The sequence below is a fragment of the Embiotoca jacksoni genome, unplaced genomic scaffold, assembly GCF_022577435.1.
Source record: "Embiotoca jacksoni isolate LCO1_2020_lvr unplaced genomic scaffold, fEmbJac1.0.p SCAF_29, whole genome shotgun sequence".
Classification (NCBI taxonomy): Eukaryota; Metazoa; Chordata; class Actinopteri; family Embiotocidae; genus Embiotoca; species Embiotoca jacksoni.
Genome location: NW_027185380.1, coordinates 5,378,524 through 5,401,625, shown reverse-complemented (window position 1 = coordinate 5,401,625; position 23,102 = coordinate 5,378,524). Strand labels below are relative to the sequence as shown.

The 23,102-nt window shown below is 43.8% G+C and overlaps 3 protein-coding genes across 4 annotated transcripts; 1 reads left to right on the top strand and 2 right to left on the bottom strand.

Annotated features, from left to right (window-relative positions):
* Positions 1–6,084: 6,084 nt before the first annotated feature.
* Positions 6,085–12,771, bottom strand: gja1b (gap junction protein alpha 1b). Its single transcript, XM_069161566.1, has 2 exons — positions 12,662–12,771; positions 6,085–9,377 (listed from the first exon to the last, which is right to left on the bottom strand). The coding sequence occupies exon 2, from the start codon at positions 9,359–9,361 to the stop codon at positions 8,195–8,197; it is 1,167 nt and encodes a 388-aa protein (XP_069017667.1). The 5' UTR covers positions 9,362–9,377; positions 12,662–12,771; the 3' UTR covers positions 6,085–8,194.
* A 2,010-nt stretch (positions 12,772–14,781) lies between these two features.
* On the bottom strand, positions 14,782–17,626 carry LOC138205537 (gap junction Cx32.2 protein-like). Its single transcript, XM_069161567.1, has 2 exons — positions 17,494–17,626; positions 14,782–15,909 (listed from the first exon to the last, which is right to left on the bottom strand). Exon 2 carries the CDS (start codon positions 15,898–15,900, stop codon positions 15,055–15,057), a length of 846 nt encoding a protein of 281 aa, XP_069017668.1. The 5' UTR covers positions 15,901–15,909; positions 17,494–17,626; the 3' UTR covers positions 14,782–15,054.
* Positions 17,627–20,060: 2,434 nt separating this feature from the next.
* LOC138205648 (gap junction Cx32.2 protein-like) lies at positions 20,061–22,630 on the top strand. Of its 2 annotated transcripts, none has more exons than XM_069161761.1 (2): positions 20,061–20,082; positions 21,634–22,630. In XM_069161761.1, the coding sequence occupies exon 2, from the start codon at positions 21,667–21,669 to the stop codon at positions 22,432–22,434; it is 768 nt and encodes a 255-aa protein (XP_069017862.1). In that variant the 5' UTR covers positions 20,061–20,082; positions 21,634–21,666; the 3' UTR covers positions 22,435–22,630. The 2 variants fall into 2 exon arrangements, with proteins under 2 accessions (XP_069017862.1, XP_069017863.1); XM_069161762.1 differs by lacking the exon at positions 20,061–20,082 and adding an exon at positions 20,130–20,596.
* Positions 22,631–23,102: the final 472 nt, after the last annotated feature.

The following is a 23,102-nucleotide window of genomic DNA, read 5'->3' as shown; positions in this document are numbered from 1 at the left end:
AGTCACCATGGAACAGTTGTGTTGTTTGTGTGACCCTGAAACCTGCTGCAGAACCTCCAACTGGTTTCCATCTGCCTGTTTCCATTTTCATCTCCTCTACAAGTGGTCTTGTGTTTGGACTTAAATGTTATAATCGTGTGGTTTAGCCTCTTAATGCACTTTAAGCCATTTTCCTACACAGTATATCGACACACAGGCACACAAACACAAGTATGCGTATTTACAACCAGCATGTTGTTCATAAAGGGCCAGTCGCTGCAGGTTGGACAGCCTGGAGGTGATGAGGACGGACCGATCACCTGACTCAGCAAATGGAAACTCAGCGAGAGGAAAATAACTCCGAATTAAAAGTATTTCAGGATTTAGGATTATTGCAGCGGAACATACGAAGAGTTGGGACGCTGTGTAAAATGAAAATAAAGACAGAAACAGAAATTAGTTCTGCAAAACCACGACAGGCTCTGACTGAATTATTCTTTCTAATTTTAAGGACATACACAATGTTCTCATATGAACCTCCACAAACAACCATCTCATGCTGGACCTCTTTCCCTCCTCTGGCTACAGGATCAAAATATAATTTGACTTATTATATTATCCAACTCCTTTTTTTATTTCCCATCAACATACTGTATTTAATGTATAAAATAGTGGGCAAAAACTATTACATCATAGTTTCATGAGAAATATTTGGATTTGTTCTTGTCAGGTGGAGTCCCATCTGTGGCCGGAGTTTATGTTTCAGAATAAAAATCATCTCTGATGATGAGAGACGTCACAGAGGCTCCACTGAGCTGCCGGTCTGTCTGTCGTTTGGTGTGCGTGTCCTGCAGGTCAGAGACTGGAACCGGGTTCAGTCCAGAACCTGACCGATGACCTGCCGTGTTGGTAAATTCAGTGCTGCTCTGTTTTCTTATTAGATCTGAATGGATGAACGGGACATGGTTACATGGTTTACACTCGTGGTGTGACTCCACATCAGCTGGATGGTGGCCGAGTCCGGGTGGTTGGTGAGGAGAGACCGACCGGAACAGCAAGTACGTCTGCAGAGGCGAAGAGAGATGAAACGCGAGGGACAGACAAGGACACACGAAGACACATCACATGATAGGAGACCCGAGATGTCCTCTAGTGACAAAGTCAGCTACTGTGTACCTTCAAGTTTGTGAAACAGCAGTTTATTTGTTTTAGAGCGATTGTACCACTTTATTGGTCATGAGTCACTCTTTCCACAGTTTCTGCTCCCACTACAAACACTCTGTTATGGGACGCTCTAATTTAAGTCCCCTCGTTTACTGTTATTGCTGAGACACTCAGACCTGCACTGCTTTCACTTCATAGTTCCTTCTGTCTTTGCTTTAAATGACGTAAAATGTGCATGTTTTTTAGGTTGTTAAGCAGATATGAAGGTTCTCGGATACAAAACATAAAAAAACACAACATTTAAAATTATTTTCTGTCATAATTAGTGTTGAGTTACTTAGTTGTAACTTTGGTGTTGTTGTTTCCAGAATTACCAGTTTATTAGGAACACCTTTGGGTGTAATGTAGTCCGAAATATCACCACTTTTATACTGTAGTCAGTGTCACGGCGCAAAGCTGCCAATATTTATTTGTCAACCACAATAAAAGGCGGATGCCTGACAAGCTCCACCCACAGCATCACTCTCACTGACCAGGTGGGAGTGGTCTCCTGGAGTCGTCCGCTCTGCACTCAGATCAGCATTGGTTTCAGTTGATGTAAGTTAACGAACAGACTGAAACTAAATGAAACACCACAGGGATGAGAGTTATCATCCGTTGTCTCCTTAAAACACTCAGCAGCATGCCACCGTCAACGTTTGATTATTCTGATGCAGAAATAACAGCTGAAAGAGGAAGAAACCGCTTTAAAAGGGACAGCAGCAAAATGATTGGCTCAGAGACACCGGGAGGCAACATCTGATTGGACGAACTGTGTAGTACTTGAATTTTAACAGAGTAGACAGGAAATGACCTCATCATATGTAACCACATCACCCTCCAACATATCTGCAGCTTTAATTATTCCCTGTGTTCATTCATTCACTCACTTACAAGTACATACTTTGTAAGGGAATCTGCAGTCCGTACTAAAAGTAAAAATAAATAGTATGTGATTCAGAACGCAGGCTTTGTGTTCAGGAACAGCTGCAGCTTCCTTAGACACCTTAATTTGAAAATCCGTTACGTCGGGGCGCCCCTTCCTCCACGGAGCCAAGACACCGGAAAGTGTCCCGTTTCACACTTCTTTTTTGAGTGCATCATTCTGGTACTTGTTACTGCATGTTTCTGTGCTGACAGTGTGAACACACTGGTGCACTCAGATAAGCAGTAAAAAGCAATAATGCAGTCGAAGTGGAGAATTACAATCATAATGGTTCTAAGAAATAATTAACAATTTTTACATATAAATCTTTGTAATGGTTTTACTAAAAAAAAATTGTTGAAATCTTATTTATCTGATGCTGGTTTTGCTTTGTTTATATGTTTGTATTTTGTTTTAATTTTAAGGGTGAGAGTTAGTATACAAGTACAACATCTGGAACACAAACATAACATCTGGAACACAAGTACAACATCTGGAACACAAGTATAACATCTGGAACACAAGTACAACATCTGGAACACAAGTACAACATCTGGAACAGAAGCATAACATCTGGAACACAAGTACAACATCTGGAACACAAGCATAACATCTGGAACACAAGTACAACATCTGGAACACAAGTACAACATCTGGAATACAGCAACAGAGACAGACAGACAGACAGACAGACAGACAGACAGACAGACAGACAGACAGTTCCGTCAGAGGTTTCTTCCTTCCAACTCTTCCTGAATTGAATTGAATTCAATTAAATTGAATTGAACTCATTTTAATTCAATCAAATTAAATTAGATTCAATAAAATTCAAATTAAATGATTTGACTGAAATAAATTTAAATAAATTAATTTTAAATTAAATGTAATGAATTAAATTAAATTAAATTAAAGTGAATTGTAGGGGGATTCACCTTCACTGGGGGAGATAAATGACTTCAGTGGTGACTGTGGTTAATGATTGATGCAGGTCTCTGAGGAGCGCTGCTATAAGATGTTGTTCCTTATGAACTCTTTCTCAACAACAGCACACACAGAGGTCTTTGTATGCTCAGTGTGTATCAAAGTGTACATGCAGTGACTATTGTAGCTGTGTGTTTGTCAGACATGCAGAAATGTAACCTATCACAGGGTGGAGGAGATAAAGAGCTGAGCTGACTGCAAGTAAACATCAGCTTTCATTCTGAAGGACTGATACATGATGATATGTAGGATCTGGGAGAGAGACACACACACACACACACACACACACACACACACACACACACACACACACACACACACACACACACACACACACACAGACACACAGGTTCACTAGCAGATCATGTTTGACCTGTTTAGATTAGGATGTGATCCTGGTTAATTCCTGGTCAGAACCTCGGTGTACAGATGGACAGTCAGATAGATAGACGATGATGACGATGAAGATGAAGAGTAAGATGAAGATGATGACGAAGATGAGTGGGACCGAGGAGCTGCTGGGGACACAACATTTTCTAACAATGTTTGACTTAAATGTTTTAATTCATATTTTAGAGTTTAAGTTAAGAATATTTCAGAAGATGAGTGTCCTCGCTGACTGAGACTGGTGGACGGGGACAGGAGACGTCCCCCCGTCAGCTGCAGGCTGCTCACTATTCTGTGTTTATGGAAATCGTAGTGAAAAACTCATTAATGAAAGTTCAGTCCCCCTCTCCCCCCCAACACACACACACACACACACACACACACACACACACACACACACACACCCTCGCCCCCCCCCACACACACCCTCACCACCCCCCAACCCCCACCCCACGAACCCCCCGCTCCTCTGCCGCTCTCCATCGGAGCCACATGTGGTCGTCAGACTGCAGCTCTCTGCACATGTGGTTTGATTTACTGCTGTGGAAAGATTAAATAGGAAACTTGGAGAAGCTAAAAAGGGCTGCGTACTTTCTTATTATGGAATTCACTGAGTCTCTCTCTTAATCAAAGGTACAATACTTCAGGACTGAATACCTCTCATGGATCTGGATCAGGACTGGTGTTACGTGGTGTTCACAGGATGCTGCCAGCTTCAAACCAGTTTTCCTGTTTTTTTGAGCACATGATGCAATCCTCCTCCGAAGTTACAACAGTCAGTCGGAAACACTCAACATAAAATAAAAATATGTTAGTTTGTTGGATCTGTCCGTCCAGGTAGAGCTCTGCTCTGCTGTGTGTCCAGATCATCGGGACTCAACACTCAGACGTCACACATGTATGTTTTATGAATGTAAAATACACGGTGCTCCAGTTTAATGTTATAGAGACGAAGTGAAGCTCATGGTGACGGAGGAACCAGCTGTCACGGTGACAGCATGTTGGTGCTGCAGACTGAAGCAGCGACCTGAGGAGATGAAATGTATTAGAGCAGGTTTAACTGAGCATAGGAGCTGCATCAGATCATACATGTGATCTGGCAGAGCTTTTCCTTTCTCACCTCAGTCAACAGGCTCTTATACAAAAAGCTGCCTGCTGAAACGTTAATGCTCAGTGTTTTATATATATACGGAGGCCTGGAGGGGCCATAGAGAGAGAAAAAAATTAAAACGTGCCCACGAGATGCTACATCGAGATAGCCTTTCATGCACAGGTGATAAGTTTATATATAGAGAGAATAAGACAGCACAACACAACAGGTTTTCTCCTCTCAGCATGAAGTCCAGTGCACCTGCTTCAAGTGTCAGTTAACCAATAATGTGGATAGCATCCTCAAAGTTAGCATATTGACTAGGATATAATCCACAAACTCTCAATATCATATAATCCTGTCACATAATCCTTTGCATCTTTTACATTTCAGCTGTCCTTAGTTAACACAGTGGTTCTAAGCCTTGATGTTAGCCATATGGTGTTAGCCTTGATGTTAGCCTTGTTGTTAGCCTAGCCACCACAGCCAGTCTGACTAATTGATGACATATTTAGAGTCACCAAAAAGGCTAAAAGCTATTTGTATTATTTTTGGCAGATTGGATTTATTAGTGAACACGATCACACATTACATCATATAAAAGTCCAGTTTGCGGAGCATTAGCCATCATATTTATCATTTACGATGAATACATTGAGTGAGTACAGGATGGCCATGGCGATTTAGTATCTCATTGCCATAATTTAGTATCTCGTTGCCACGATTTAATATCTCGTTGCCACAATTTAGTATCTCGTTGCCACGATTTAGTATCTCGTTGCCACGACTTAGTATCTCATTGCCACGATTTAGTATCTCGTTAACGCGATTTAGTATGTCATTGCTGCAATTTACTATCTCGTTGCTACAATTTAGGATCTCGTTGCCACGGTTTAGTATCTCGTTGCCACAATTTAGTATATCGTTGCCACAGTTTAGTATGCCGTTGCCACGATTTAGTATCTTGTTGCCATGATTTAGTATCTCATTGCCACGATTTAGTATCTCGTTACCACGATTTAGTATGTCATTGCTGCAATTTACTATCTCGTTGCTACAATTTAGTATCTCGTTGCCACAATTTATTATCTCGTTGCCACGGTTTAGTATCTCGTTGCCACAATTTTGTATCTCGTTGCCACAATTTAGTATCTCATTACCACGATTTAGCGATTTTGTGTCTGTGTCTTATTGTGTTCAGCTGGAAGAATTAATGTTGTTTTATAGTCAGCTATCAATCACATCACTTTGACCTGACATGTTCACTCATGAAGAACACTGTGACCTTTGACCTGCTCATCTCTAACTAAACCAGGAAGTAGAGCTGGGTTTGTTACACACATTGCAGCTGTGTGTCTGAATTATTAGTCAGCTGTTTTTATCTAACCCGACAATAGACAGAATAATACCTGCAACCTGAACGATCAGAAGTAACAAACATTTATAAAGATAAAAAGGCCTAATGATGACCGACAAGGTAAAAGAAGACTTCCTCTCTGACTCCAATGAAACACAGCAGTTAGTACTTAAGAAAGAAAAATATTTATTGGTTAAAATAGCTTTTCACATACAATGAAAGAGTCTTTCTTTTGCTATCATGCACTTACACTGTGCAGCAGTGGATCCTCATGGATGAGCACTGTGAGTGACTGCAACACATGACTGTCAGTGGAAGACATATCTCACAGAACCAGAACCACATGGTCCGATGTTATAAAATAAATTAGTAACATGTCTATCAGAAAACTCTTCCCACTTAGTGTGCATCATATTACATCTCTATTACCAAGATCTCAGTGCAAAGGCCGTTGTCACTGAAAGATCCAGGACAAATGTAAGTACCGACGAAATGATGAGCAACATTTACGTTAAAAATAAGAAGTCCAAATTGAGATTCTCCTAGTGTTTGGTAGGTGTGGAGCTACATTGGCATACATTTAATATAAGTGACTAAATATTAGTCCAGATCTATTAGCAGTCTTCTAAAAACTCACATTTCTATGACGACACAGTTAGCTTGATTTACAGTACTAATATCTATTGTCAAGCAGCAACGGTTACAAAGAGTCTGAAAAACAAAACCTACAGAACCAAAAGATCATTCACTCAAAAAGTAAAACAGAAAATCACTCTACTGTCTGTGTATACCGGTCCCCGGAGGTTCTACTGTCTGTGTATACCGCTCCCCGGAGGTTCTGCTGTCTGTGTATACCGCTCACCAGAGATGGAACATAAAACACACTTCATTCGATGGAGGACAGGAATAAAGCCTTTCTTTATACGAGCAGTTCAGAGTCAGATCGGAACCATCAGAACCGAACCGTCGGATCAGAAATGTAGGATTTGAAATGTCTGATCTGAACCGTTGGATCGGAACCGCTGGATCTGAACTGTCCGATCCTAAATGTCCGTCCGATCCGAACCGTCCAATCTGAACTGTCACAAAAACACAAAACATGAAAACACATAAATTCAAAGTTTCTCAGGAAGTAACAGTCCGTGCTGACTGACAAAGTTACAATACCAAAAAAGAAAAAGAGTTTTACTGTCAATAAATATACAGTTTGTGGGGAGCTGAAGATGTTTGGAGATGCTCATAGTAGTCAATTCTTCCTCTTAGTGGTACAGATGTCAGGTAATAAATATGAACCTACATGTGTTGGAAAACCTGCAGAGACCAGGAGCATATACTCGGTCTCTGTGGGGACTGAACTGGGACTGAGAGCTGAGAGCCGGATGAGAGGACAGGAAGGCAAAATAAAGGAAGAATAAAGTGTATCAATAATAATGATGGACACACAATTATAAAAAACAAACTGTAAGAATGACTGAATTCAGGTAGAACAGAATCCGTCAGAACATTAGATCTCCTGCTGGTTCTGCTCATGTGTTAATCACCAGCTTCATATCAGAGAGCACAAAGTCCCCACGTGAGTCTGACACAGGTTTAAATTACAGCACGCGCCCACTGAACCGCTTTAATGACCCACAGTGTGTTCCCGTAACGAGCTCAGCTGGAGGTCCTGGTACCGAAACCTCTGATGGTGACTTCAAGACAAAACTGGAGATCTGTCTCTAACAGGGTTTTAGTGACGCTAATCTTCCATGGGCTGTTTATAGGACAGAGTAATAACGGGGTCCTGAACTGTGAGTGTTCAACATCAGATCCCTCTTTATATTTTAAATCTAGACGGTTTAGGTCGATTGGCTGAATTATTGAATTTGGACGAGCTGGTTAATTTAACAGGAACAAAGGTCACTGATCATTTGTTGATCAGTTAAACAGAAGAAGGCAGCGTGCTGTAAATGTGTCGTCACGTGACGGAACAGCAGAAACTATAAAAACATGATGGCAGATTAAAACCCAGTCGGTCGGACTGAGCGCTGTGACCTCTGACCTCTGCTCTACTCTCTGAAAGCTGGGTGAACCCCGCTAAGACGTTATGGTAGGAGAATATCTGTACCTTTGACAGTGTTACAAACAGGTTTAATGTCTCTGGGACTGACTGAGTCTCTAAGCTGAAGACAATGATGAGGTTAGTCCCGCCTCCTCCATCGACCCATGTGATCAAGTGTCTCCTGATTCTCTGGCTGCAGCTCGGCAGAGGTGGAGGGAGGAGAGGCCCAGGTTAAACGTCCAGGTCGTCGGGCCGGGCCCGGCTGCTGATGCGGCTGCTGGCCCGGCTGCAGGGCCGGGGATCCATCAGGGCCAGCGGCTGCAGCTCGTGTCCCGCGGACGAGGACAGTTTCTTGTGCTCGTGGGTGTCGTCGGGGAAGTCAAAGGCCTGCGCGTGGGAGTTTGAAATAGTGCTGCCTCCAGCGTTCTGGCCCAGCCGGTTCTGCTCCGTGGAGTAGTTGGCCCAGTTCTGCTCGTTGGCCTGCTTATTATAGTTCCTGCAGGAGCCGGTGCCCCGCTCCCCCGTGGCCAGCTTGTAGCCCGGGGGGGACAAGGGTGAGAGAGGGGCAGTGGGCGAGGAGCAGCCGTTGTAGTAGGCGTACTTGGTGGTGGACATGTCCTTGGGCGTGGGGCTCAGCGTGCCGCCGCTCGGGTACATAATAGCCGGCTGCTTGCCCTTCACCCGGTCCTTGATCCTCTTGAAGAAGACGTAGAAGAGCTCGATGACGTTGAGCAGCAGAGATACCAGCGACACCACCAGCATGAAGATGATGAAGACCGTCTTCTCCGTGGGACGCGACAGGAAGCAGTCCACCCGGTGGGGGCAGGGCGAGCGCTCACAGGTGTACACGGCAGACAGGCTGAAGCCGTATATGTACCACTGGATCACCAGGAAGCCCACCTCGAACATGGACTTGAAGAAGATGCTGACGATGTAGGTGCGGAGCAGGGCCCCCTTCATCTTCACCTTGCCGGTCTCCTCGAGGCCATACTTTAACTTTTTCATCGCGATCTTGTTTAGCGGGATGTCGACGTCTGCCCCGTCGCTCTGCACCGCCTTCAGCACCTCCTCCTTCCTGTTCAGCTTCTGCTCCTTCCTGTTCAGGTAGAAGACGTGCGCCAGGTAGAGCAGCGTGGGCGTGGACACAAAGATGATCTGCAGCACCCAGAAGCGGACGTGGGAGATGGGGAAGGACTTGTCGTAGCAGACGTTCTCACAGCCGGGCTGCTGGGTGTTGCACTTGAAGGCCGACTGCTCGTCTCCCCAGGCCGACTCCACGGCCGTACCCAGCACCAGGATCCTGAAGATGAACAGCACTGACAGCCACACCTTTCCGCCCGCCGTGGAGTAGGCCTGGACCTTATCCAGCAGACGACCCAGAGCGCTCCAGTCCCCCATTCTCAGGGATGGTTAGCTGGAGGAGAGACGGAAGAGTTGAGGAATCAGCTACTGAACAGTTTCAAAGCTACACAGACAGTAAAACATGTTCCAGACGGTTCTGGTTCATGTTCAGAACATTTATGTTTCTCAGCTTTACGTGATGAAACAGCAGCGTTATTGGAGGAGACAAAACTCAATGTTTCATGACGCACAACAAGCTAATCCAATTACTGCGAGCACAAAACACAGTTCAGGTGTTTGTGCAGCGCGGCCGGTGAGTCCGGACGTACGGATCAAATCTGACACATCCAGAAAATGACCATTTAAAAAAATGTCAGTGTTTATCAGAATTAAAAAGTTCTTTAGTTGAAGTCTTATTAACTTTCTCGCATCAGCAGTACGATCAGATCCTGGACCTGAAACATGTCTGTGTTCAACCTCTGACAAACACGTACAAAATATGGCTGTGGAGGTCAAATCATGATCTGTTAATACTCACATCCATGTGTGTAACACTGAACATCTTAGAATAACACAAACCGCTGCCACGCAGACAGTTTCATCAGCCAGCTCCATTAGAAAAACATCTTTCAGCCTCATGAGAGAATTTAATCTACACTCAGTTTATGACGCACCTCTGAACCTGTGAAAATAAATTTTTACACTGACAACCCAAAAGAGTTGGGACGCTGTGTAAAATGTAAATAAGAACAGAATGCACTGATTTACAAATCCCATAAACCCATATTTAAATGAAAATAGACCAAAGTTGTGCAAAGATAAAAAAAAAAAAAAAAAAAAACACCTGGTGGAACATCTGACAACTAATTAAGTTACTATGGGAACAGATCATTAACATGATTGGATATAAAAAGATCATTTCAGAGAGGCAGAGTCTCAGCAGTGAAGATGGAGAGAGGTTCACCACCCTGTGAAAGACTGTGTGGGAAAATAGTGCAACAATCTAAGAATAATGTTCCTCAACATAAAACTACAAAGAATTTGTGGATTTCATCGTCTACGGTTCATAAAATCATTAAAAGATTCAGAGAATCTGGAGAAATCTCTGAACACAAGGGACAAGGCTGAAAACCAATATTGGATGGTGGTGATCTTCGGGCCCTCAGGCAGCACTGTATTAAAAACAGACACTATTCTGGAGTGGAAATCACTGCATGGGCTCAGGAACACTTGTGAAAACCATCGTCTGTGAACACAGTTCATCGCTGCGTCCACAAATGCAGGTTAAAACTCTACAAAGAAGAAACCAGATAAAAACATGATCCAGAAACACCGCCGCCTTCTCTGGACCGAGATCATTGACGATGGACTGAGGTGAAGTAGAAAACTGTCCTGAGGTCTGTTGAATCACAATCTGAGATTTTGTTTGGAAATCATGGACGCTACATCCTCCGGGTTAAAGAGGAGAGGGACCATCCAGCTTGTTATCAGGGCTCAGTTCAAAAGCCAGCATCTGTGATGTACAGGGATGCATTAGTGCACATGGCATGGGTAGCTTGAACATCTAGAAGGAAGCATTAATGCTGAATGATATATTCAGGTTTTGGAGCAACATATGCTGCCATCCAGACAACGTCTCTTTCAGGGAAGGTCTTGTTTATTTCAGCAGAACAACGTCCAATCATATTCTGCATGTATTCCAACAGCATGGCTCCATAGTAGAAGAGTCCACTGATAAACTGGCCTCCTGCAGTCCAGACCTGTCAATCATTGAAAACATCTGGAGCATCATGACATAAAAAATACAACAAAGGAGACCCTGAACTGTTGAGCAGCTGAACGCCTTTATCAATGGGATCACATTTCACTTTCAAAACTCCAGAAACTGGTCTCCTCAGTTCCCAAACATTTACAGTGTTGTTAAAAGAAGAGGTGATGAACAGTGGTAAACATGATCCTGTCCCAACTTTATAGAGACGTGTTACTGCCATCTAATTAAAAATGAGCAGATATTTTTCATCAAACGATATAATTTCTCAGTTTCAAAATTTAATATGTTGTCTTTGGTCTATTTTTAATTGAATATGAGTGTATGTGATTTACAAATCATTGGATTCTGTTTTTATTTGCATTTTACACAGCGTCCCAATTTTTGGGGAATTGGGGTTGTACGTCAATGCAGTTTGTTAACTTCTATAAACACACACATTTAGTGTTTTCTTCAATCTGCTTCGACACACTCTTCTTCTACACTGCTTCTACACACTCTGCTTCGACACTCTTCTTCTACCTACTCTGCTTCACACTGAAGAACACAATGAAGAACACACACTGAAAAAACACTGAAGAACACACACTAAAAAACACACTGAAGAACACACACCAAAAAACACTGAAGAACACACCCTCCTCGGTTCTCACAGAGGAACCCTGCTTGTTCTCTCGGTTCCTGCTCGTTCTCTCGGTTCGTTCGCTCACTGAGAGCTTCACAGATATGAGTCCAGCTTCCTGTCTCCTCCATCCCATATGAAGTATTATCAGAGATCAGGTGGACCCCCCACCCCCTCATACACACACACACACACACACACCACCACCACCACCACCACCCACCCCCTCGACCCCACACTCCCCACTCTGGGACAGACAGAAACTCTCCTCAAACGACACACGGACATTTTGAATCGGCGGTGAGGACAACGCTGCCGGCTGGGCCTTCACCGGCTCATTGAGATAAGTAGGAAGCTCCAGTCTGATGCTGCCAAACTAACTGCATGTGCTCTGAGTGTGTGCAGAGAGCAGCTCCATCCTCCATGAGGAGGGTCTCCAGGAGCCCCAGAGAGGAGAACAATGGGAGGACATGAGAGGAACATGCAGGGTTCTGTTGGACAGAGGAGAGCGCGCCACTTTCTACATGACTGAGTTTGTCTGGTGGAGATGACAAAGCAGAACAATAGATCACTGCACAATGAGCCAGTGAGCAGCCTCAGAGGGTCTCAGACAAAACTGGAAGAAGTATTTTAATTTTCAGTTTCCTGGTGTCACAGATCTTTAATATAAAACTCTCCTGAAGGTGAAGGTGCAGGTCAGTGGCCCCCACACTTCTACATTACTACAACAGGAGGATTTAAAGGAGTCCAGAACAGGAGGAAAAGTCTTCACAGTGTCTCTCTCTCCTGTAGATTGGAGACGAGCTGCTTATGGCACGTCCAAGATTTTTGTCAGAAAAAAAAAAATGAAAGCAGACAAAACGAGTTGTTCCTCAAACCCCGCAGAGACTCTCCAGGTTTCTGAGCCTGAAGTTTGGAGTTTCTAACGGACTCTGAAAAACTTCTGTTCAAAAGAAAAAAAACTCACCTGGAAAGTTGGGAGACAAAAACGGCAGCAATGTCCTTTACAGGAGACTCTCTGGACAAGTGGAAATCCAAGTTCGGGACCAGGAGGGAAAATGAGTCCAACTTGTCAAACTTCCTTTATAAGAGTCCCGTCAGAGAAGTTCCAGTCACCTGATCTCTACGTCAAGACCGAAGCCCCTGAGGGGGAGGACGGAGAGGAGGGACCAGGGCGGACCGGGACGGACCGGGACAAGGTGAGGAGTCCGCCTCCTACATGCAGCATTAACCCCGACCCGAACCCCGACCCGAACCCCAGAATGAACTCCGACCCGAATCCCAGCTGATGTTTAAAGTTACAAACTTTACACCCTCACTACGTGTCGACGTCACGCGAGTTAGTGGACGTAACTCAGTGCCGCTCCTCCACTGCATTCATCTAGATCACACAAAGTAATCAGATTACACAAAGTAATCAGGTTACACAGGACTCCATCACAGGGAAGAGGAGGACTTCTCCCTCTGACACTCAGGACACTGATGATACTTTAATTAATTTAATAATGGAGGACTTTACATGATCGTGTTGATAGTGTTACTTGAATAAAAGTTGTGGATGTTTTGTCTTTATGAGTCTTTAAAACAGATTCATCCTGGTTGGTTAAAGGGAAAATGTTTTCTCTTTGTTTATTCATCACAAATCCTGGAAGAAAACCCAAAAACAAGTCTGTAATGTGCAGGAAAATAAATCTCCATAGCTTCATGTTAAAGAAAACTTCTTATATAAATGTTAAATGTTCCATTAAATGAGCTGCTGTCGATATTAACAATGAATCCACAATGTGATAATAATATGATTATAATGTGTTACACTGCCACATCACTTCTCCTATAAAGGTTTAAACTCTTGTTTTACTGATGATGTCAGTCCACTGGGAGTTTTTAATTTTGGAGCTATTTTACTTTACGAAATAAATCTGTGTTTTTATAAACTCTGACAAATATTTGAACATCCGTGTGATGATATGATCATTATGAATCTCCTCTGACTCCTCTGACTCCTCTGAAGTCAAACTTAAAACATGTTGATTGTGAATGTTGTAACTTTCCATTCACCTCCCGGAGTCCGTGCTGCACCGCACTGGTGCACAGCGCCACCCAGCGACGGAAATATTACGATGCAGGTACGTAATATCAGCAAATCCAGATTAGTTCATGTTCTCCTGTCTGACAGTCATGTATCTGCTCCTCCTGTAGGAGGACCAATAACTTCATTATAAAGCTGACATAAAGTTATAGGATACTTGGAACAGGAGGAGAACAGGAGGAGACCAGAGGAGAACAGGAGGAGACCAGAGGAGAACAGGAGAACAGGAGGAGACCGGGAGGAGAACGGGAGGAGAACAGGAGGAGAACAGGAGGAGAACAGGAGGAGACCGGGAGGAGAACAGGAGGAGAACAGAGGAGAACAGGAGGAGAACAGGAGGAGAACATGAGGAGACCAGGAGGAGAACAGGAGGAGAACAGGAGGAGAACAGAAGAGAACAGAGGAGAACAGGAGGAGAACATGAGGAGACCGGGAGGGAAACGGGAGGAGAGCAGGAGAACAGGAGGAGACTAGGAGGAGACCAGGAGGAGACCAGAAGATGACATTTTGGAGGACATGAGGTTTTTCTTGCCGCTGCTCCACTGATCTCCTTCTGGCAGGATTTCTACCTCGGTCCTGCACTTCATCTTGGTCAGTACGTTCTGTCAGCTCACCTGGTACCACGCTGCTGTAGCTCGCTGTAAGTTCCTCATTTGGTTCTGATCTGTGTCTGTTCTCCTCCTGACTCAGTCTATCCAGACCACCCTGCCGGTCCTCCAGACGCCTCCACTCTCCGCGAACACACACACACACACACACACACACACACACACACACACACACACACACACACCATTCTCCCCGGACTGCAACAACTCCACTATTTCTATACTATGATATTTCATTGGACAACATGTATATAGTATGACATTTTTGACGACATACTCAATGTAGTTACCATGGTTACGCCCTTGCAGCTGCTGATTTATAAATGACCGTTTCCCATATTAATTTACTACTTATTGAGAAAGATTAATTATGTATAAACATTTATTCCAGCACAATGAAACTCATATTTCCAAAGAACATAGCATTCATTACAAATATGCTTCACTTCAATAACAGACCGAGTCATTCATCTCGTCTGACAGAGGGGCTGGTTTTAATGGTACCTGGAATCCTGATTATCAGGATGAACAGAACATTTTACAGTTCAGTTAAGACCCTCTCACAGAATCCGTCTACTGACCACATGAAGAAACAGTTGGTATTCCAGAGTGACTGAAGCAACAGAATCTTCAGATCAACCCTCCACAGGTGAGCTGAGTCCTTCAGGTGTCCTTCTGTTTACTGATGGAGTCCCCGTGTGATCCATCAGGCGGAGCAGGCGGAGGCCACACTGGGAGCTCTCGGTGCTGGCTGCTTTCGACCCGCCACGCTGTGATGGATGGGGGGTGCAGTGCGGTGAGCTCCTGCTGCTGAGCTCCAACCTGCTTCCTGGCTTCTCTCCTCCGGTTACAGAGCAGGTATATCATCTCCACTACGTTCAGGAGCACCGAAATCCCCGAAACCACCAGCATGAAGATGACGAAGATGGTCTTCTCGGTGGGGCGGGAAACGTAGCACTGGGCCCCGCTGAAGTGGGCGCAGGGTGGAGACATGGTGCAGTGGAAGAAGGAGACCATGAAGACGGAGCCGAAGATGTAAAACTGTGCCACGCTGAAGCCCACCTCCAGGACCACCTTTAAGAGCAGCTGGGTCATGTAGGTGCAGAAGAGGAGGCCCTTGATCTTCACCTTCCCCCGCTCGTCTGTGTACCGGGGCCTCTTCAGGACCGCTGCGCCCTGCAGCCGCTCCATCATCCTCTTCTCTCTGTGGACGATGTGCACCGCGTGGCCCAGGTAGAGCAGCGTGGGCGTCGACACAAAGGTGATCTGCAGCACCCAATAGTGGACGTAGGAGATGGGGAACTTCCAGTTGTAGCAGGCGTGTTCACATCCGGGCTCCAGAGAGTCGCAGTAGAATTCGGACACCTCGTCCCCCCACACTTTGTCCGCCGCGGAGCCCAGGACAAAGATCCTGAAGAGGAAGAGGACGCTCATCCAGATCTTCCCCACCACGGTGGAGTGAGACTGGACCTTGTCCAGCAGAGAGGACAGGTAGGACCAGTCCCCCATGGCCGCAGACTGAGACACAGAAACATCCAACGTTAACGACACGTTGTGTTTATTAATGTGTTTATTAATGTTTCTGCAGTACAGACTCAGAGGGGATTAAATGTGTCTCAACAAGGAAAACATGTTTCATATTGGTGAGACTACAGCTGTTTACTCATTAAAAAACGTGTTCTCAGACCTTCTCTGGACAAACCTTTCATGTTTACAGACACAAAGAAAAGTCCAGGAGGAGTCTGCTGGTAGTAAAGGAGGGATATATGTATATATAAAATCTAGCGACATAAAAAGAGATGGAAAGAGACTGAAAACAGAATTCACAGAAACATTCATGTTAATAATTGTCACAAGAAGGATGTTGACGGTTGAAGCTGCTCCGCGATGTGACTCCTCCAACCTCGTAGTCACACTGATTCACAGTGGACTACAGAAACCCCAAATATTTCTAAATAAAATTTCCACCTCAGTTTCTGGGACATGTCTATGGAAAAAAAACACAATTATGTCAAATAAAGACAGGAAATAGACACTCTCTATTTCACCGTATCGTTCTCCCTCGTTATTTTCCCACAGATGAAATATAGTCCCCACCGTGCAGATACGAGTCTGCAGAGGAACACTAGCTTCAGGGGCTGAACAGTAACTGAGGCCACAGATCTATATCCATTATACACATTTAATTTCTCTTCATATCACTGTTTACTATTTTTGTAATCGTGTTGGTGAAGCTTGAATGGAAAAGATAGTTATCAACTTGGTAAATAAAGTGCTAAAGTTGATCTTATTGACGTCAGGGTGACACATCACAGGTCGTTTGCTGCCCTCTTGTGGCCACCACTAAAATAGTAAAAGTAGACAGAATTGCACGTAACATGTCTACAAGCATGAAGAAGCAGTGACACCTGTGTGATACTGACAGTTCATAATGAGCAGTAATAGAAACCCACAGCAGGGGGCAGCAGAGCTACAGAGTACGTCCGGTTTATAGGATTTAAGGGTCTGATGGCAGAAAGGACATATTGTATTGTTTTAGTTTATAATCATATAACTATAATCATAATGTTTTCAGGATCTTTGAATGAACCCTTCATGGATGCCGGATCCTCTTTCACAAAGTGCAACATGTTGCGCCGCCATGTTTCTACAGGAGCCCGGAGGAGACGAACGAAACGCGGACTCTACTTTGGTATCTTTCCTCAGCTTCACTGTAGATTCTCGGACACAGTTGGAGTACAATAAGTACAATTAGTTTGTACTTAAATTCTAGCACAAACAAATTAAATGAAGTTTATAAATCAACTAAATTCATTTTTATTTATGTTGCTCCAAATCATAACATATTCAGGTTCAGATTTTACAGTATTACAGGAAGAAATCCAACAGTTTCTACATAAACAAGCAGGTTGAGACTGTCAGCCTCCACCGGAGCAGAGATGAGATGATGGCTGAAATAAAGTGTTTTCACTGGCTTCATAAATACAGAATCATTTACAGGCATAAAATCCCCACCTCGGTGTGTTACAGCTGATCTGTGACCTGCTGCGACACAACAACCTTTTCAAAGCTTTAACTTGGTAGAAGGTGAAATGTACTCGCCTGTCAGGCTTCAGATGTCGGGAAGATTTTTCCGTGAGTCCATCCCGGAGGAAGTGGAGGTCAGGCGCCAGCAGACGACGCTTAAATAGTGCCGAGGTCGAGGGTTTGGTCTGCCTGACTCCACTGCTTCTCCTTCCACTCACCCTTGTGACCACGAGTCTGTTGACAGGATTTCATCACCTCCAGGTTCCGTAAAGGGAGCCACGTATTCCTGTCATCAACTCACTATATTAATCATACTCCTCCCATATGTCCCCAGCGTTGATTCACTCGGTGTGCATTTATTTCAGAGACACACGCCCAGTTCATGTGAAACAATGTTGGGAGATGTGTGTTAATCTAAAGGGGATGATATGAAATTACAACATGCTGCTGTGTAACTTGTGATAAAAGGACATCTGGTCTCCGTGTCCTCTTCTGTTGAGGTGAATAATATTGGACTTATAATTGATACGATTTTTATTCTCTTTTAGAAAAGCTCACATCAGAGTGTCTTCATGGAAAAGCTGTGATTGATGCAGCCACACGGCGACCAATCACAGCAATGCTCCCGTAGGATGAACGGAAACCGTGTTTCTTATTATTGAACAGAAATATTTGGTCATTTCTGAGCTCCTTTTCTCTCTTTGTAAAACACTCCTCTACAGGTCGTACGTGTCTCCTCTACAGGTCGTACGTGTCTCCTCTATAGGTCCTCTACAGGTCTTACGTGTCTCCTCTACAGGTCCTCTACAGGTCTTACGTGTCTCCTCTACAGGTCTTACGTGTCTCCTCTACAGGCCGTACGTGTCTCCTCTACAGGTCTTACGTGTCTCCTCTACAGGCCGTACGTGTCTCCTCTACAGGCCGTACGTGTCTCCTCTGGTTTTGTTTGCTGAGCTGACCGTTTCTGTATCTACATGAGAGTAAAAGTTCTCCGTCCTCACTTCCTGTGTTTTGATCCACAATCTGGGGCAAAGGTCGTCCAACTGTGCAAATGTGAAATGGTTTGTAGTCCGTGCCTGGAGGTCAGCGGTCACTTCATGGCTTAGTCTAATAAATGTTGTAAAAGACGATTTTAATCAAACAGTTTACGTTAAAATGACACAGAGAGTCTGTCACTACGACAAGATGATGATAAATTATTGATTTGATGAGGAATTACTTATAACTGCATTACAGAAACAGAAAAAGACTGCACCAAGTACAGATGTTTTCTTATTATCACTATTGCAGTGTAAAACCATCTCACTGCATCTCATCCTGTCTGTCTGTGGTTATTTTATCAAACATTATTTTAGCAATATTACAGGAGAGGTTGTGTTTTAACGTCATTATTGGCTCCGTAAGCATCACTGTCGTACCGATAATGATGTTAAAACACCCTCCAGTGTAACACTGAGATTATACAAGTGACCAACTAAATAAAACATGAATTCATAATGTTTTCATACTGTGGAGCAATTCGCTCTCAAAATATACAACTATTTGTTGGTGTGATCTCCATTTCCATGGCAACACATGGGGTTTGCATAAAAACTGGCAAACAATCAGTAGACTCTGATATAACTTGTGCAATGTTTACTACTCCAGGAAGCAGTCCGACCCTTAGCAACGTACACATATGACATGAAATTCTATTCTAAGTCTATATTCCCATTGAGGAGGAGGAGTGATATTTCCAGTAATGAGCAGGGTGTGATGTCATGATGATTTGTCCCAAATGTTCAGTCGACCAACCAGATCTCTAGATCAGAACTACTGGTTGTATAATTCAGAATTAAAGCGCAGTTTTAACAGAGGAGCCTTTTCCTCCATCAGGCGATAAAGACGGATCCACACTAAGGTCACATCGTGTTTTACAGTTTTTCATGATCGCTACGTCACAACTGTGAGCACAAAACCCGATCTTCAGATTACATTCACCAAACCTCTGACAAACAAAAAAACAAACAATCTCCTCAAAACAGTTCCATCTGTCCTCAAAACCAAACTATGTCATTAGATCATATACGCCAATAAAAAAAAGATAAAACTACTGAACAGTCATCACACCGCATCAGAAAATAGAAAACACAACAATCAGGACAGGAAGCTCCAGATTTTTTGTTTGTTTACAATACAGTAATTTTGAATAAAAATAAATGAATAAACGTTTCAGAACAGATTCAGCATTTTAAAAACTAAAGTTGTGGAAAAGGACAAAGACAAAATGGAAATGTTGGAAGTCAATGATGGAAAGCTTTTCAACATGTCACTCTGCTGTTCTTCACTCAGTCTGATGGTGTTGTTTTGAAGGACCACAACATTGAACAGAACCATTAAATGAACTCGGCACAGCGTTTGAAGAGGTTCCCGGATCGGTGCCCGTTCGACCGAGCCGAGCCGCTCAGTGTCGATGACTAACCACCACTCCTATAAGAGGAGCCGTCATATCTGAGGCGTGTTGATTTCAACATAAGGACATCGGTTACGTTGTCAGGGAGTGTGAGTCGGTCAGCCAGAGTGGGAGGAATCTGATGATCTGGCAAAATCAGCCTCAAATATAAAGAGGAAGTGAAGGAACCTCACAACACAGGACTGACTGAACCGAGCAGAGTCATTACTGAGGTAGGAACACTTACTACTGTCAATACAAGTGCAATATTAACTATTAATCAGTCAAATGTGAATACAGGAATATGATTATGTCAGAGTTATGAATTTTAATTCAACAAAAATCTATGGGGACAAACTGTATAAACTCAAAGTGTTTATGAAAGATATGCATGTTTAACTGAAGGTATTAAAGTCAACATGGGATTTATCATAGAAATTAATCTTTGGTTCAAAGATCCGACAGAAACAATCAGATAATATTAGTATAGAACTTGTAGAATTTAAAATACACTTGAAAGCAAATTCATATAATTAATAAAAATCATATTTATATTCAGATAAAATCTAGTGACAGATTTCTTCCAAAAAGTAAAAGTTAAACTGGATACTGAATGTTTGTTTGAGTCTGTGACTTGTGACCTGTCTGGAAAATTGGAGGTGTGTTATTAACACACTTCATTTATATTCACATTGTCTGTTTATGAGGTGACGTGACGTGAAGCGACGTGACGTGATGTGAAGCGACGTGAGTGACTTGAAATAATGTGAAGGGATTTTGATGTGAAGCGGTGCGAAGTGAAGTGAAGTGAAGTGACGTGACATCAAGTGAAGTGATGTGAAGTGATGAGTGATGTGAAATAATGTGAAGTGATTTTGATGTGATGTGATTTAACGTGACGTGACATGACGTGGAGTGATGGAAGTGATGTGAAATAATGTGAAGTGATTTTGATGTAAAGCGATGCGAAGTGAAGTGAAGTGACGTGGTGTGACGTGATGCGAAGTGAAGTGACGTCAAGTGAAGTGATGTGAAGTGAAGTGAGTGATGTGAAATAATGTGACGTGATTTTGATGTGATGTAAAGTGGAGCGATGTAAAATAACGTGAAGTGATTTTGATGTGAAGCGATGTGAAGTGACGTGACGTGAAGTGTGACGTGAAGTGTGACGTGAAGTGTGACCTGACGTCAACTGCAGTGATGTGATGTGAAGTGAGTGGTGTGAAATAATGTGAAGTGATTTTGATGTGATGTGATGTGAAGTGAAGTGACATGACGTGTAGTAATGTGAAGGGATTTTGATGTGAAGCGATGCGAAGTGAAGTGACGTGGCGTGACGTGTGACTTCACGTGTGACGTGACGTCAAGTGAAGTGATCTGAAGTGAGTTATGTGAAATAATGTGAAGGGATTTTGATGTGAAGCAACGTGACGTGAAGCGGCGTGACGTGATGTGAAATAATGTGAAGTGATTTTGATGTGAAGCGATGCAAAGTGAAGTGACGTGGCGTGAAGTGAAGTGTAGTGACGTGACGTCAAGTGAAGGGATGTGAAGTGAGTGATGTGAAATAATGTGATGTGATTTTGATGTGAAGTGACGTGAGCGATGTGAAATAATGTGAAGTGATTTTGATTTGAAGCAACGTGACGTGGTGTGACGTGATGTGACGCGACGTGAAGTGTTGTGATGTGATGTGAAGTGATGCCTCTTCCATGAAAAGTCCTTCAGTTGTAGATGTTTGAAGGTTCTGATTTATGTTCTGTGTGGTTCTGAATTCTCACCAGTGTTTTCTGGTGGCTCTGCTGGAAGTCGGAGTCATGGGGGACTGGTCCTTCCTGTCTGATCTGCTGGACAAGGTCCAGTCTCACTCCACGGTGGTGGGGAAGGTCTGGATGAGCGTCCTCTTCCTCTTCAGGATCTTCATCCTGGCTGCTGGTGTGGATACAATCTGGGGAGATGAACAAGCCAACATGAACTGTAACACCAAAAGCCCCGGATGTAAGAACAGCTGCTACGATCTGTCCTTCCCTCTGTCCCACACACGCTTCTGGGTCCTTCAGATCCTCATCGTCTCCACTCCGACGCTCATCTATCTGGGCCACGTCCTTCTGGTGATCCGCAGAGAGAACAAGTTGAGGAGACGCCTGGAGCAGAAGCTCGGGAAGAACGGGCAGATTAAAGCTCCAAAGTATTCAGATGAACACGGTAAAGTGCAGCTGAAAGGCGTTCTGCTGGTCAGCTACATCATGCAGCTGGTGTTCAAGATAATGCTTGAAGCGGCCTTCGTCGTGGGCCAGTACTTCCTGTACGGATACATCATGATGCCCAGTAAGATCTCATGTCCCAAGTACCCCTGTACAACTCCGGTGGACTGCTTCATCAGTCGGCCCACGGAGAAAACCATCTTCATCGTCTTCATGTTGGCCATGGCCGTCCTCTCTGTGCTCCTCAACATCGTGGAGATTTTCCACCTGATGATCTCGAAAATGATGGAGAGGAAGAGGAGGAGCGGCTTTCTTCCTCCAGAGGTGTACTGCCCCAACAGACCCGCCCACATGTCACGTGACACAGTGACGTTCTGCTGATGGACTGATTCAGACTGGACTTAGTATGACTAAGAGTGGATCTGTGTGAACTCTGACTTTTAGTTTCATCATCACATTGTTTCATCGTTGTTTGTTGTGGTGCAGTTCATTGAAATGTTTTTCCTTTCAAGTCTAAAATGGTCTAAAATTCTTGATCACGAATTAAATAAAAATCTGTGAATTGGTGTGAAAGGTGGATCGTGTTCTTTACCTTTGAAACAGAGGGCAGCGTGGACGCAGCAGGAGCTGATCCCCACATCCACTACTCACATGGCTGTCTGCAGGATGAGTATCACTGAATGATGAAGAGTCAGACTGAAACACTGAATGATGAAGAGTCAGACTGAAACACCGAATGAAGAGTCAGACAAACACCGAATGAAGAGTCAGACTGAAACACTGAATGATGAAGAGTCAGACTGAAACACTGAATGTTGATCAATCTACTTTCAGGGTGACCAGACGCTTCCTGCTCTGAGAGCCGTTTATCCTCAATGACGGAGTGATGAAGTACTTAATAGTGTCTTGTTGAGTCATCACGTCTCATTTCTCCTCCTGCAGGTCGTCAGCATCACATTCACGTTTCCGTCAGCTTCTCTGTTAAAACCTTCAGGTGTCAGAGAATAAAAGTGTCTCGTGTAGAAGCCACCGCGGAGATTACAGCTCCA